Source organism: Sitophilus oryzae, unplaced genomic scaffold (assembly GCF_002938485.1).
Source record: "Sitophilus oryzae breed Bouriz unplaced genomic scaffold, Soryzae_2.0 scaffold_693_pilon_pilon, whole genome shotgun sequence".
Classification (NCBI taxonomy): domain Eukaryota; kingdom Metazoa; phylum Arthropoda; class Insecta; order Coleoptera; family Curculionidae; genus Sitophilus; species Sitophilus oryzae.
The window spans coordinates 81,163-96,164 of NW_022147299.1; the positions used below are offsets into that span (position 1 = coordinate 81,163).

The window sequence follows — 15,002 nt, forward strand, 5'->3', positions numbered from 1 at the left end:
ACGACAACCATTCGTGCCATAAACTTTGGTACAACTGATATCGGAGATGGAGAACTACTCTCTGTAATATCGTCTCAGAGACTGGCTTTTGTTAAAGCCCTGGGATCTACCTACGTCACCTGGCCATTTACTCCTGGTAACTTGGTTTCGTAGGGACGTCACTCTTCAGAGCAGAATGACTAAAATTATACTGTCTCCTTGTGGGATAGCCATTGGTATGGCATCATGTCGATCTGACAAAAATAATTCAAATCAAAAAAGTATAAATTAGATTAGTTGGATGATGATTTAAATAAATATTTGTTTGGTTGTCTGCTAATATAAACGATGAGTTATAAAAAATCGTATTGTTAATTACAGATCTCAAGAAATATTTAAAAAAATTATTAATAGAATATTTGTAGGAATGTGTGAAGTGATATTGGTAAATATTTGATTTAAAAAAGTGCGATATTTTTAGAATAATTTTGATATCACTGCGAAGTGAAATTTTGCTAATTATCAATACAATACTAAAATGTGAAAATCTTCAGATTGGGTTTTATTTTCTACAGGGTCCGGCAATAGTGCGTCGGGCATCTGTAGCTCCTAGAATAAAAAGCTTGAGAATTTTGTTTAAGTGCAAACCTAAAGTATGTACTAGGATGTACTTCAGGAAAATATTTTAACTTCTATAGGGTGGCCCAAAAAAGTGTGAGTGGATCTGGATGATTTTTTTTAAATGGAACACCCTGTATATTGTTGCATTTTTGGCTTCCTTTTAGATCTCTTTTCATAATCCTAGGATATGAGTTCATCTATTTCGGTAGTTTCAGAGATATTAAAAAATAAATCAAAAATATATATTTTTCAACCCCTCTGAAAAGAATATATTAAAAATACAAGAACTGTTCTGAATTCAAAACTATATTAGATATTTACTTTAGATTGTCTATTCTTACTTTGCTATAAATATGGTAATCGTAAATCATACAGGATGTTCAATATTTTACGCCAAACTTTCAAAAATATAAAATAATTTTTCTTCGTTTTTTTTAAGTGGAACACCCTGTATATTATTTTTTTATTAGATGGAGAATTAAAAAATGAACATTTTTTGTATTTAAAGCATTTCAAAATTTTTGATAGTTTTCCGGATACACGCAGTCTTATTTCATATGGCGCTTTCAATGGTAAAATACGAGAGAAAAATCATTGGGTCTGGCTTTGATGAAAATTTACTGTGGAAAATGCCATATGAAATACAAAACCGGGAAAATCTGCAAAACCGATAAAAATTTTGAAATACTCTAAATACAAAAAAATGTTAATTTTTTAATTCTCCATCTATTGAAAAAATAATATACAGGGTGTTCCATTCAAAAAAAACGAAGAAAAATTATTTTATATTTTAGAAAGTTTGGCGTAGAATTTTGAACATCCTGTATGATTTACGATTTCCATATTTATAGCAAAGTAAGTACAGACCATCTAAAGTAAATATCTAATATAGTTTTGATATCAGGACAGTTCTTGTATTATTAATAATTTTTTTAAGAAAGGCTGAAAAATATATAATTTTTATTTATTTATTAATATCTCTGAAATTATTGAAACATATTTGCTCATGTCTCAGGATTATGTAAAGTGAACTGAAAGGAAGCCAAAAATGTAATAATACACAGGGTGTTTCATTTAAAAAAAATTATCCCGATCCACTCACACTTTTTGGGCCACCCTATAGAAGTTAAAATATTCTCCTGAAATACATCCTAGTACAAAATTTAGGTTTGCACTTAAACAAAATTCCCAATTTTTTTATTCTAGGAGCTACAGATGCCCGACGCACTGTTGCCGGACCCTGTATTTATAAGCAAAATACTTAAGTGCATATAAATATAGGCTTTTTATGTATTACGTTGTGGGTATTCTAATAGTTAAATCCTAAATAAATCATTAGACATTTTAGTTGTAATGAAATAAGATATAATTGCAATATTATTGTATTTTCAATATCTAGTTCATTTAGAAATATTAACCTATCGTTTTTTTCAACATATTATATATTTTGGAAGGAAAACAGTTATTTTATTTTCAAAGAGATAGGGTCAAAGTTTGTGCCAAATATAGCTGATACTCTTATAGCATATTATTAGCCCTTTACCCCTAACCTACTTATATAATAATAAATTAAAAATAGATAAAAAAGGGAAACAACACACTGTGGCACCTATCCGTTGTTCAAAACAGTTGTTATTAAATTAGAAAACTTTTTTCATTCGCAAGTAAATTCTATATATATTCTTTGGAAGTTTTTTCGTCGAGACCATTTCCATTAAGTAATTCACTCAAAAACCCGAAAGTATGTGAAATTTTTTTGCTTCTGAACAACGAAAATCCATCCATTACAAGTTTAATGTAAAAAAGTATTTTATTTTGCTATTTTTTACAGTATTAAGGGGTCGTCCTGTGTCGGAAACAGTGCGACCTGTTTTGTTTGCTATTAAGTTTAACTAAGCTAGTTTAGTTCATTTGGTTTTTTTAAAAGAGGTCTCTTGCTTCTTGAAATCTGCCAATTCACCAATTGTCATTCCAAGTCGATATGCGCCATGTTGGCACTATTGCCTGTCAGGATTCGAAAAACTTGATGACCGACGACATAATTTTACTCGTAATTTTACATAATTAAAATGTAACCATTGTCAGTTGCTGGCTTTTTTCGATCGTATGGTATTTTAACGTCTGATTCTGAGGTCACTGGATGCTGTATATACAGATAAATTGAGCATTAACCGAGGACAGTTTGAAAAGTCAGTGAGTTTTTGCCATTTCCACGTAATACCTTTTATTATTACGTTATTTTATTTTATAGTCATCAGTGTCTGAAACGGTTTTATATCAGTCTCCATTTATTGCACGAACGGTTGCCGTCTCGGCGCACTCAGTAATGAGGCCTTCTAGTGTTTCCCCATTTTCATTACGCATATAGTGGGGGAAGTGTTCATTGAGGTTATAGTGTGTTACAGTTTCCTGTTAAATGGGTAAAAACCCATTCCAGGTTACGGATGTAGTCTTCCAGATTCTATTTTAAGTTGGTTTTCACTTGGGAAGAAATGGCTGAAGCATTTTTTTGTGTTGGGTTGGTATTTACTTGGTCTTCGTATAGAATTGTGACTATTCGTATTTCGTATAGGATTGTGACCTATTTTTATTTCATATTCATAATTGTTTCGATTATGCCGTAGGAATTATTTTTATGCGAAAAACTTTGCTTGATGTAAAACAAGTATTTTCACGCAGTAACATGGTACATCCCTCGCATCAACGTAGTACTGTATGATCGAATAAAAACGGCGTCAAAGACGGCTGGGAATGACATTGATTTCCTTCGGTCTAGACGTCATTTACTAAAAATTGACTTAAAACTTAAAAAATTAACACTAATTGAAGAGCGTAAGTTCTAAAGGGTCTATGTGCCAAAAACCTGGAAGCAAGATAATCAAATAAAACTATCTTGATAAGCAGTAAACATCATTTTAGCAATAAATATCTATTTTTTAAGTAAAATAGCTTCGTTTAAGTAAGATCCCTGAGAAAAAGTAAAGAAAAAATCTAAATTAAGCTAACCAAAAAAAATTGAAATTGGAAATCGTAAAAGGGTCTAAGTGCCTCATTACTTACTTTTGAAAAGGGGCTATGTGCCTTAATATATACAGGGTGCCCCATCGAGAACGTTCCGCAAAACATAACGGCCAGGATATTTTTTTTTCAAAAAATCCAAAAACACGTCAATTTTGTTTGTGAGGGGGACAACTTTTGCCCCAAAAATGATTGCAAAATCTTCAACCCTCTAAGCGGTTTTTTTTTTCAAATGGGAAGAGGGGTCAAGTGGCACCGCAATGAAAAGAGCTTTCTATTCTGTATATTTCTCCGCTTCGTTTTTGAAAATCGGTCGAGTCATTGAGAAAATATGATGGATTGAAATTTGAAAAGTTTATTTAAACATTTATCAGAGTAAATGATAAGGATAAATTCCTTCGACCAATTTGCTGTTTTTTCTTATTATTTCTAGATGTTTACGCATTTTTTCACTTGCCACAAGGTTGAACGATCAGGTGCGGTCTCAATATCGTTAAACTGACCCACAATAGAATTTCCAAAAATACCAGCTCGCGACGATCAAAATCGTCTTCGTTGGGTTCTTGTACCAACTGAATTTTGTACGGGTTGAACTTGTGTTTTTTTAATATCGTTTGGACACTTGTACGATTCACGCCGGTCGCGGTCTCATTGGCTAATTTTCATGTACTCAGCGTACTATCCATGGCAACTTGGCCCAATACGAATACCTCCATAGCTTCATTTACTACAGGATTTTCCCTCTGCCTCTTTTTATTCATAACGGAACCAGTTTCGTGAAATTTTGCTACTAAATCGCGAACAATTTTGCCATAAAGGTGTTTGTCAGGATGGCGTTCATTGAATATCTGCGCAAACCGATTGCCACATTCATTATTTTTAAAATAAAGTTCGATTATATCCACTTTTTCTGCAAGTGAGTACACCATAATTGTTAAAAAGTTTAACGATATTGAGAAGAACTTCAACACACAAGTCACAGAACAGCTATCTAGCAACTACCGCACCTGATCGACTTGCATCTATATCTAAACGTGACTCCGCATACTACGCAAGCGCTATCCCGCACGTCGTTTTACGATTTCGTCTTGGCGCCTTCTTATTATAGTTTAATGAACGAAAATAATAACAATATTCAACCTAATGAGCACGAAATTATTTCCAATCATTTATTGGACCGGAAGGCTTTAAGGGATTCAAAGGAACTTGAAACATAATATATGTATACTCTAATGATGTATGTATGCCCTTCGTTTTTGTTTAAACATAATATTATTAAAAAATAGAATTTTATATCATTTTCTTAGTCTATTAGACAAAAATATATATATTTTATTATTTTATTCCTTATTTGTTATGTTTTAATTGTGATACTAAAAGTCATAACTACATTGCTCAACAGTTGCTGATGAGGATCAACATTAGGATTTTTTCGGGTTTTCGGTCATTTCAGGGTTCAGGCTTAACTTAAAAACGTTTAAAACTATTATTCAAGCACGTGTAATTAAGTGAAATGTGTGATGAATGTCACTTGGAAATGTGGCACACAGACATAACAATGAATTTCATATGCTACAAATTATTCATTAAAAAAAATTAAAATTTGATTTAACTGGAAATAGGTGAACATTTTGATTTTTCATACATTTTTTTAAAATAAATTCGTTTTTTTTCCTGGGCTAGTTTTTAACCCGATTATTTCTAAAAAAATCAAAAGTTACACATTTAAAAAAATGGAACTAAAAATATATCGCGATATAAGTTCGTGATCCTTATCAATTGTTGATCAGTGTATTTACAAATGACATATTTTGATTTTTATGTATTATGTCCAATGTTCCTTAATATTAACGTGAATATAATAATTGTGTTAATGAAATAATTACCTATTATGTGTCTTATCTAATAGAGAATTTTAATTCACATCAAAATGTACATACATATTGTATTTCAGCCACAAAACACAAAAACTATGATTCACAAGTAAAATAATACCCACTACATAACAAAACTTTAATTCATAACTCGCGCGAGAATATATTGGCGCTTGCGTGGTATGCGGAGTCACGTTTAGATATAGATGCAAGTCACCTGATCGTTCAACCTTGTGGCAAGTGAAAAAATGCGTAAACATCTAGAAATAATAAGAAAAAACAGCAAATTGGTCGAAGGAATTTATCCTTATCATTTAGTCTGATAAATGTTTAAATAAACTTTTCAAATTTAAATCCTTCATATTTTCTCAATGACTCGACCGATTTTCAAAAACGAAGCGGGGAAATATAGAGAATAGAAAGCTCTTTTCATTGCGGTGCCACTTGACCCCCCTTCCTATTTAAAAAAGTTGGGGGATGACACCCCCACTTAGTGGGTTGAAGATTTTACAATCATTTTTTGGGCAAAAGTTGTCCCCCTCACAAACAAAATTGACGTGTTTTTGTATTTTCTGAAAAAAAATTACCCTGGTCGTTATGCCTTGCGGAACGTTTTCGATGGACCACCCTGTATTCCATTGGTCCAAGTACCAAAAACAACACAAAATTTTATTCACTTTTGGACGTTTTATTACAGAAAAAAATGTACAAATTCAAAATACGTTACAAACTTTTAAGTGAGTAACTGAAAATCAAATTAAACAAATTTATAGTGGATAAAAATTTGATTTCCTTAGGTTCCTTCTATTAGTTGAGATGTTTTATCAATCATCAGGTCTTCATAAAAACGATGATGTTTGAGTGGAATATAATCTTGCATAGCTTTCAAATCTTTTAATTTTGCTGGGGTAATGCGATTCTTACATTCCAGGTTAGGTATCTGGTATGAACAGATATCCTGGATACGTTTTCCTTTTTTTACTACATAGCAAATTGTCCAACCTTCAACTTCACTAAAACTTTTCTTGGTTAGCTATCACTTTAGTGCAACAAAAATTGAACCATTTGACAATTTTCATACAAATATTGACGTTACTTCAGAAATTATTTGGAAAAAATCGAAATAAAAATGAAATTTCTACATACAGGGTGTAGGGTGTAGAAACTAATAAATATTTTAGATCATATACATACATTTATACGAACTATTTTACTATTTTTACACAGTTCGGACCACCCGAATAATACAGTTCGGACCACCCTGTATAACCCTTTGGTATATATACGTCTGTGCCTTTTTCACCCTCTCGTCCTCTATTTTTTATTTTGAAAGTTGGCAACCCTAGCTTAACCTCGCCAAAATTATTATCGATTGTCGCTCCCCATTGTTTGGATGGTGTGATATAATCCAGTTGTCTTTTTTCCATTCTTAATGAAAATATCTCACAATCCAGTACTGCAAACTAGCTATATTTAAAAACATCTATCGCTGAATTATCGTCGTTACGTTGGCCCGGACAGGGACGAATATTTTAGCGAGATATCGGAAAGTTTCATCGGAAACTTCTCCTCATTTTTTTCTCGCTCTCCTTACGCAACAGCACGACGACAATTTTTATATGACAGGGATCGCTATTCGAAACGTAATCTACCGAAACGCAAATAGCTTAGCTCATTCTGTTTGCTGCTGCGGCTAGCGAGACGGAGAATCGGTGATGCTGGCGGGCCCGCCTGTCACATGACAACCGTATAGTCAAAATAATCTACTTACACTATCTCTACTCCAGCTTTTTCTTGGCACACGATCCGTCTATCTAATCGATATTTTTTTTTTCGGTGGTGATTTCGGTTTCGTGGAGAGTTCAATCGCATGCGATCTCGCGAAGTTTCTGAGTTTGTTTTGTGGTATGATGACCAACATTGATGGAGTTGCGGCCATCTCAGTGACGACGGATGGTCGATCATATCGATCGCACAGGCTCATGTCAATAAGAATCGGTAAGTCAAAGGAAATATGGTATTCGTCGAGAGTATCATGGAAACGTCATTTTGCCAAGGACTTTTCGATGTAATAAATTTCTGTGTCGAGTAAAGAATTTATAGAATAAACAAGAAGTGTCTCTGAATTAACGTGACGCCGTTTAATATCTCGATTATCTTACAGTATTATATAAAATATAAAATTTAATATGTGGCATCTTAATAAGTATGCGCCATTTTTTAGATGGTCAATTTTTTATTAGATTAAATTAATCTTCAAATCAATAAATATTAATTCTTATTATCAGGAAACCAGAGCGTTTTTAATAGAATTTTTTTAAATATATTTCGATTTTTTGTGGAAATCATCCAAATATGCCTTTATGTACTAATATTTATCATTAAAATAACATTTTTAAATATTTTGTCGCACAAGTTTCACTGCTGGTACTGAATCAAAACATGACTTGTGGAATGTTGGCAATAATCCGATGTTTCACACTCCATTTCTAATTATATTAATTTCCAAAACGTATTCATGTAATATTTTATTATTTTTCTATATCGACTATAGAGTTTATTGAATAAACTAAAATACTGCCAAAATCAACGTAATGCAATTTATGAGTACTTTTACAGTATTCTTTAAAAAATCTTAAATCATCTTATCAGTCTATGTCAATAAGTTCAATAAGACCTCAGTACGATGTGTTATTCGATGCAAGCTGCAAGTGTTTTATTCGTCAAGAATTTGATATAATTTATTTTATGTTTTAACGATTTTTGGATGATATAAATTAGATTTTCCTGGTTTACCTACTTTGTCGTTTATATGGTTTATAAATTTCTAAAAGGAAATCAAAGTCAATGTAATGAAATTTATATCAGATTCTGTTGCCTTCTCGGTTACCTTATGTGTGGAATTTAGTTTGAAAATTGGAAATTTAGTAATAAAAATATAAACTACATTTTTGACATAATTTTGTTCCAGTGTTTTTTGTTTTAATATCAAATTATGTTTTAAATGTTAATAATATGTTTATTTCTTTAATGGGTGTTTCCTGGGTGTTTTGGGTGCTTATAGAAACACCCAAAAGACCTAATATAGCTAGCCTATAATAAGCTATAGACTATAGAGGTTATCTGTTACTCTCAAAGTCGCAGAGAATTTGCGTTTCTATATCTGGTTTATTGCTGTAAATTTTAGTGATTTTGGTGAAGATCTACTTGTTACAGGGCTTTATGACCATAATAGATCTGTAAGGTCGTAGTGATTAACATGCACTCTTCCCACTCATTTCTACATTCTACAGGGTTTTATACTGCAGAATGTGTACTAGTAACACAGCTGAAACTAATAGACCAAGCTTTTTGTTTGCTTCATTTGTTGTATGACTATCCAATGTTTTTTGTCATGATTTAGCTACTATGCTAATACTATTGTTGCTCAGTAAGTAATAGGTTTGGTGTCTTAATATATACCTGATTAATGGGAAAATAGCAAACAAAACACCAAAATGTTCACAGACTTGATTCTTAAACGTCTTTTACTTGCCTCGTTTGGATCATGCCGTCTCAGGTTTGCCATTGATTGATGGTTTGATGCTTATATTTAATTTTCAAATATTTTTTTGTCTTTTAGTCAAATAATCTGCTTACACTATCTCTACTCCAGCCTTTTCTTGGCACACCTTGGCCGTCTATCTAATGGATATTTTTTTCGGTATTGATTTTGTTGTCATGGAGAGTTCAATCGCATGCGATCTCGCGAAGTTTCTGAGTTTGTTTTGTGGCATGATGACCAACATTTATGGAGTTGCGGCCATCTCGGTGACGACGGATGGTCGATCATCTCGATCGCACAGGCTCATGTCAATAAGAATTGGTAATTCACAGGAAATATGGTATTCGTCGAGAGTATCATGGAAACGTCATTTTGCCAAGGACTTTTTCAATTCAGTGTAATAAATTTCTAAGTCGAGTAAAGAATTTATAGAATAAACAAGAAGTGTCTCCGAATTAACGTTATGCCATTTAATATCTCAATTATCGTACAGTATTATATAAAATTTAAAATTTATTATGTGGCATCTTAATAAGTATGCGCCATTTTTTAGATGGGCAATTTTTTATTAGATTAAATTAATCCTTCAAATCATTAATATTACTCCTATTATCAGAAAACCAGAGCGTTTTTAATAGAATTTTTTTAAATACCTATATTTCGATTTTTTGTAGAAATCATCCAAATATGCCTTTATGTACTAATATTTATCATTAAAATAACATTTTTAAATATTTTGTCGCACAAGTTTCACTGCTGGTACTGAATCAAAACATGACTTGTGGAATGTTGGCAATAATCCGATGTTTTATTCTCCATTTCTAATTCATGTAATATTTTATTATTTTTCTATATCGACTAATAGAGTTTATTGAATAAACTAAAATACTGTCAAAATCAACGTAATGGAATTTATCTCAGTACTTTTACAGTATTCTATAAAATCTAGTTCATCTTATCAGTCTATGTCAATAATTCCAATGAGATTTCTGTAACAATAAGATATTCGATGCAAGATGCAAGTGTTTTATTCGTCAAGAATTTGTTGTAATCTCTTAATGTGGCTACACACACTACTGCAAGCTTGACAAGCATGCATGAACAATCTTTTTGTACAAACATGCATAATTTACCTTCGCCGCCACACGGTATATGCATGCTTGAACAAGCTTCAGTTTATGCCCCGAAAAAGAAGAAGGAAGTCCGAAGAAAAAGAAGAAGGAAGTCCGCGCAAAAGAAGAAGGAATCCTGAAGGCATTTATCTTTTGAATAACGGTATCCTTATCGACTTGGCTGTCAATTATTCTATACTTATTAAGTAAAATTTTGTATGCTGCATCCTTCTTCACCCTATCATGATATTCTGGTGCTTGTCCAAGCTTGCATGACATTCTGCATGGCTTGTCCAAGCTTGCATGATTCAAATTCAATCAATCATCAAGCGGCTTGCACAATTAAAATGCTCGCGCATATTTTCCCTACAGACGCTACAGTTTGCTTGTACAAAAAATTGTTCATGCATGTTTGTCAAGCTTGCAGTAGTGTGTGTAGCCACCTTTACGTTTTAACGATTTTTGGATGATATAAATTAGATTTTCCTGCTTTACCTACTATGTCGTTTATATGGTTTATAAATTTCTAAAAGGAGATAAAAATCAGTGTAATGTAATTTATATCAGATTATGTTACCTTATTATGTAAAATTTAGTTTGAAGTGTCTATAATAGACATAATCTTGTTCAAGCGTGTTTTTATTTTGATAACAAATTATGTTTTAAATGTTAATAACATATTTATTCTTTTAATGGGTGTTTCTTGGATCTTTTGGGTGTTCTATATCTTATTTGTTCTTTTATTGTATTACCCTCAAAGTCGCAAAGAATTTGCGTTTCTGTATCTCATTTATTGGTGTGAAGGTCTATTTGTTCCAGGCCTTTGTACTAGAGTAGGTCTACTAGAAAGACTTATGTACAGCTGACGCTAATACACCAAGCATTCCATGTATTATTTTGTCATTGATTTAGCTACTATACTAATACTAATACTACTGTTGCTCAGTACGTAAGGGCACAAACATAGTGAGGCATCTCGATGCGATGCTCGCCAAGATGCTGGCCGTGCTGCTAGCCGCGATGCATCCTACGCGCACTGTTTTAAAACGGCGAGTAAGTGCGCGTAGGATGCATCGCGACTATCGTACAAACATAGTGCGGGGCAATTCACCTCGACGCGATGCGCGCTATTCACCTCGCCGTCCGGCGATGCTGAATCACACATGTACAAATTTATGCGTCAAAACATACTGGAGCCTCACACCTCGCCACGCACCTAGATGTTCAGAGCGATGCTTTCTAGAAAACAAAATTTTTGTTTTTTGCGAGAAGCGGACGCGGATGCCTGAAACATTACATTTGATTGGTCGGTTTAGGATCACAATTCGTTGAGCATATGTCGAACTAGGGTCGGGTGGAATAAAATGCTCACAATACCTGTAAACTTTGACAATACTAATATTTAATTTATCACCAACAATGTAATAACCTTGATTCTACAGGGTCCGGCAATAGTGCGTCGGGCATCTGCAGCTCCTATAATAAAAAACTTATGAATTTTGTAGTCCAGACATAAAGTATGTATTAGGATGTATTTGAGGAAAATATTTGAACTTCTAAAGGGTGGCTCAAAAAAGTGTGAGTGGATCGCGAATATTTGTTTAAATGGAACACCTATATACAGAGTGGCGCAACTCATTCGCCTCGATTGATTATTCGAAAACGGAAATATGTAGAAACAAAATATTTTATGGGCATATGTGGGTAGACCATGTGCATAATTTAAAATTATTTTGAAATGTACAGGGTATGTCAGAACTAAGATTTACACCAAAGTTATATTTTTTCTTATGGAACACCCGGTATTTTATTTCATATTTGAATCCTTGGGCACAAAATAAGGCCTTTATTATAAGGGTTATTATATATTAATATGTTTACAAGCTTTGGTTTTTGAGATATTTAAAGATATTTAAATATGCATGCTACAATGGAATAGATTATCAACAGCCTGTGCGTTACTTTTTAGAATTAATTATTGTCCTGAGTTTAAAGATAGAGAAATAAACTTTACTGAAAAATTGTATTGCTCCCTTAAATTTATACAGGGGTACCAAAAATTGATGATTTATTTTACATAAAAACCTTGTTAATTCAAATACGACAACCTGTATTTTTTTAAATAAATCGAAACAGATTCAAATGCTCGAAGAAAAGTAGCTATTTTCAAAATCGAAATTAGTTTATGGGCTATTTATTTATAGCAAGTCCTTTAATCGCTAGTTGATTAAAAAAAAGTATACCATTAATATTGCACAAATTATATTTTATCCTCTCATAGTATATGTCTTTTAAATTTTTTGATGATGTAACGAGCACTTTGTTTACTCACTTGTTTCGTTGAAATGCTTGAATCCGTTTTTGCTTTTGATCAAATCTATGAAGCTATAAAATTTTGTTTCGGGAGAGTTGAATATCCCGGAAAGTTGAGTTATTGAATGTATGTAATTGCACCTAACAACGCCCTAAGTACGCTCTCTTTTACGCGTTAACATTTTTTCGGCAATTTTATTAACATTTGAAATTGTCCCAACACAGCACGACGCGACGCGACGCCTAGTTCGAATTCTTTTTCATTTATTTTTTATTACCCGAAACGGCGTTACATCACACAAACCTCGTACCTGAGTGTTTTATATATAAATAATTAATATATAATTAATTTTTAATAAAGTTATCGAGGCAATTTGTGTGATAACGTTATCATAAAATTGAAAGAATTTTAACGACTGTTACACAATTCATTTTAAGTAATTGTTTATTTTTTGTTTGAATTATTCGTAATTACAGGTCATTATACAGTGTGTCCCTGAAGCCACAAAAAAGAATGAGACCAAGTGATTTGACAGTTGTGATTGTCATTTCAATACTTTTCTAGATTTTAATATGCTTCTTAATTCCCAGTAGTTATCGTTAAATTCCTATTCTACGTCTAGTATGTCATTGAGTGGCAGGGGTGGATGGGCCATATGGGAAAACGGGAAAATTCCCGGTGGGCCGGTGGAAGGATGTGCCGGTGGGCGGGTGCCGATCAGAGCTCAAAAAAGATTGGATTAGCAAAAATTAAATGGTTAATCTTCTAACTAAAGTGACGTAAGATCCTTAGTGACTCCATAACTAACTAATCAATTTGCATCAGTATAATTTACACCAATTTGTAAAATAACTATTGTAAAAGGTCTTTCTCTGGGACACTTATAATTTTAATAATCATCTGTTGTTTGTTCGGTTTGAAAATTTTTATTATATACAAGGTGAGTCTATAAGTGCAAATATTTTCAGGGCTGGTAGATCTCAATAAAATAAACATAATATATTCTCTTTGTCGAGTTTCAAATAAGTCCAATCGAGTTTGAAAAATTAAAAAAAATTGATTGAGCCACCTCAATTTTTCGGTATTAGTGCCGTAATATCAGAGGTTAAGAAACTATACCGTGGGAAAATTGGCGGTGAACAAGAAGTTCTAAAAAGTTTTCTAAAATATACAGGAAAATTTAAAAGAAAATGCTCGATTTTTAATATCTTTTCTTCAGTTATGGTGTAACTAATCCGTCTTTGTTTTATTCATTCAGAGTACAGAACGCAAACGCGTTTTTTTTAACGTGACTCCAGAATTTTTAAACGTAAAATATATCGCTATAATACAGAATTAAATCTCTTTTATCTTTTTGCGTGCAACGCTACAGAGAAAATGGGCTACTTTTAATAATAAAATTATCATTGATAACTAAATTAAGTGTAGTTCAAACAGAATATATTGTTAATTATATACCATCGCGTTATTATATCACGCTTGCAGGCGATGATAATATTTTATGTCTCGTGATTCCGAACATATTTACTCCAACTGACTGATTTTTTATGGGTAATAAGTTGCTGTACGTAATTTTTTACGTCTATTAGAATATTTTAGTGAAAGATGGTCGTTTATGTATGTATTATGTTGTAAATATTTGTCTAATATGTCCTAGTTACATTTTATAAACTCAGTATCATTAATATTATAATTTCATATTATTATATTCTAATAAGTATACCTTGACGCACACGATCCTAACGAGGAATTTTTAAAAACGATTTTTTTGTCAAACATTTCTCAAACCCTTTGATATTTCAGATAAAAAAGCGGTTGTGCAGTAATATTACATTATAATCTGTGCGCGAAACCTGTGCAAAGTACAGAGACTGGCATGCATCTGCATCACAGGTGCCATGAGAAAACGTCCAACAGCAGCAATGGAGGTCATCCTAGACCTAACACCACTGCACATTGCCGTCGGCAGTTATGCCAATGTGACAATGATTAGAATGGTCATTGACGGAATCAGTACTTACTGAGAGAATTTACAGTACAGGTCAGGGGCTTGGAACACCCTCAAAAAGAAAATTTCACAACCAAGAATTTATAACTTTGAGAAACACCTCACTGTAGTATTGAGTAATAAAAAGGATTGGAAGAAATGTTTTCTCATCATGTAAAAGACCATAACCATACCGTGGTATACTGATGCTTCTAAAACCAAAGCAGGGACAGGGATAGGCGTATTTAGGCCGAAAACTAAATACTCCGAATCAATGGGCACCTACCTCAGCAGAGCATCCTTCAGGCAGACATCTACGTTATCGAAAGATACGTACAATTTATCTTGGATAGGAACTATTGAAAACAGGAAATAGCCATCTTATCCGATTGTCAAGTTAAGATATAGCCGAGGATATAGCCAGCACTAAACGCGATCAACTCAGTAACCGTCAATTCGACGTTAGTCAAAGAACTGGAACTAACTGGACCAGACTCGTTCTGCTTCCCAAGTGGAAACCAATTTAAAGCAGAACTGAAGAACCTGGAAGACT

General features: G+C 32.8%; 1 protein-coding gene across 4 annotated transcripts in view; it reads left to right on the plus strand.

The window, feature by feature from the left end:
* LOC115888284 (6-phosphofructo-2-kinase/fructose-2,6-bisphosphatase) overlaps positions 1-15,002 on the plus strand; it is a 141,175-nt gene that overhangs the window by 23,380 nt on the left and 102,793 nt on the right. The window contains exon 1 of one of the 4 annotated variants that reach the window (XM_030907959.1): positions 7,195-7,490. The exons of 2 other annotated variants lie outside the window; for them this stretch is intronic. In XM_030907959.1, coding sequence (XP_030763819.1) covers positions 7,400-7,490 — 91 coding nt within the window. In that variant the 5' untranslated portion in view covers positions 7,195-7,399. Of the gene's footprint in view, positions 1-7,194; positions 7,491-9,254; positions 9,358-15,002 lie in introns of those variants that run through there. One more of the 4 variants, XM_030907958.1, reaches the window with a different exon arrangement.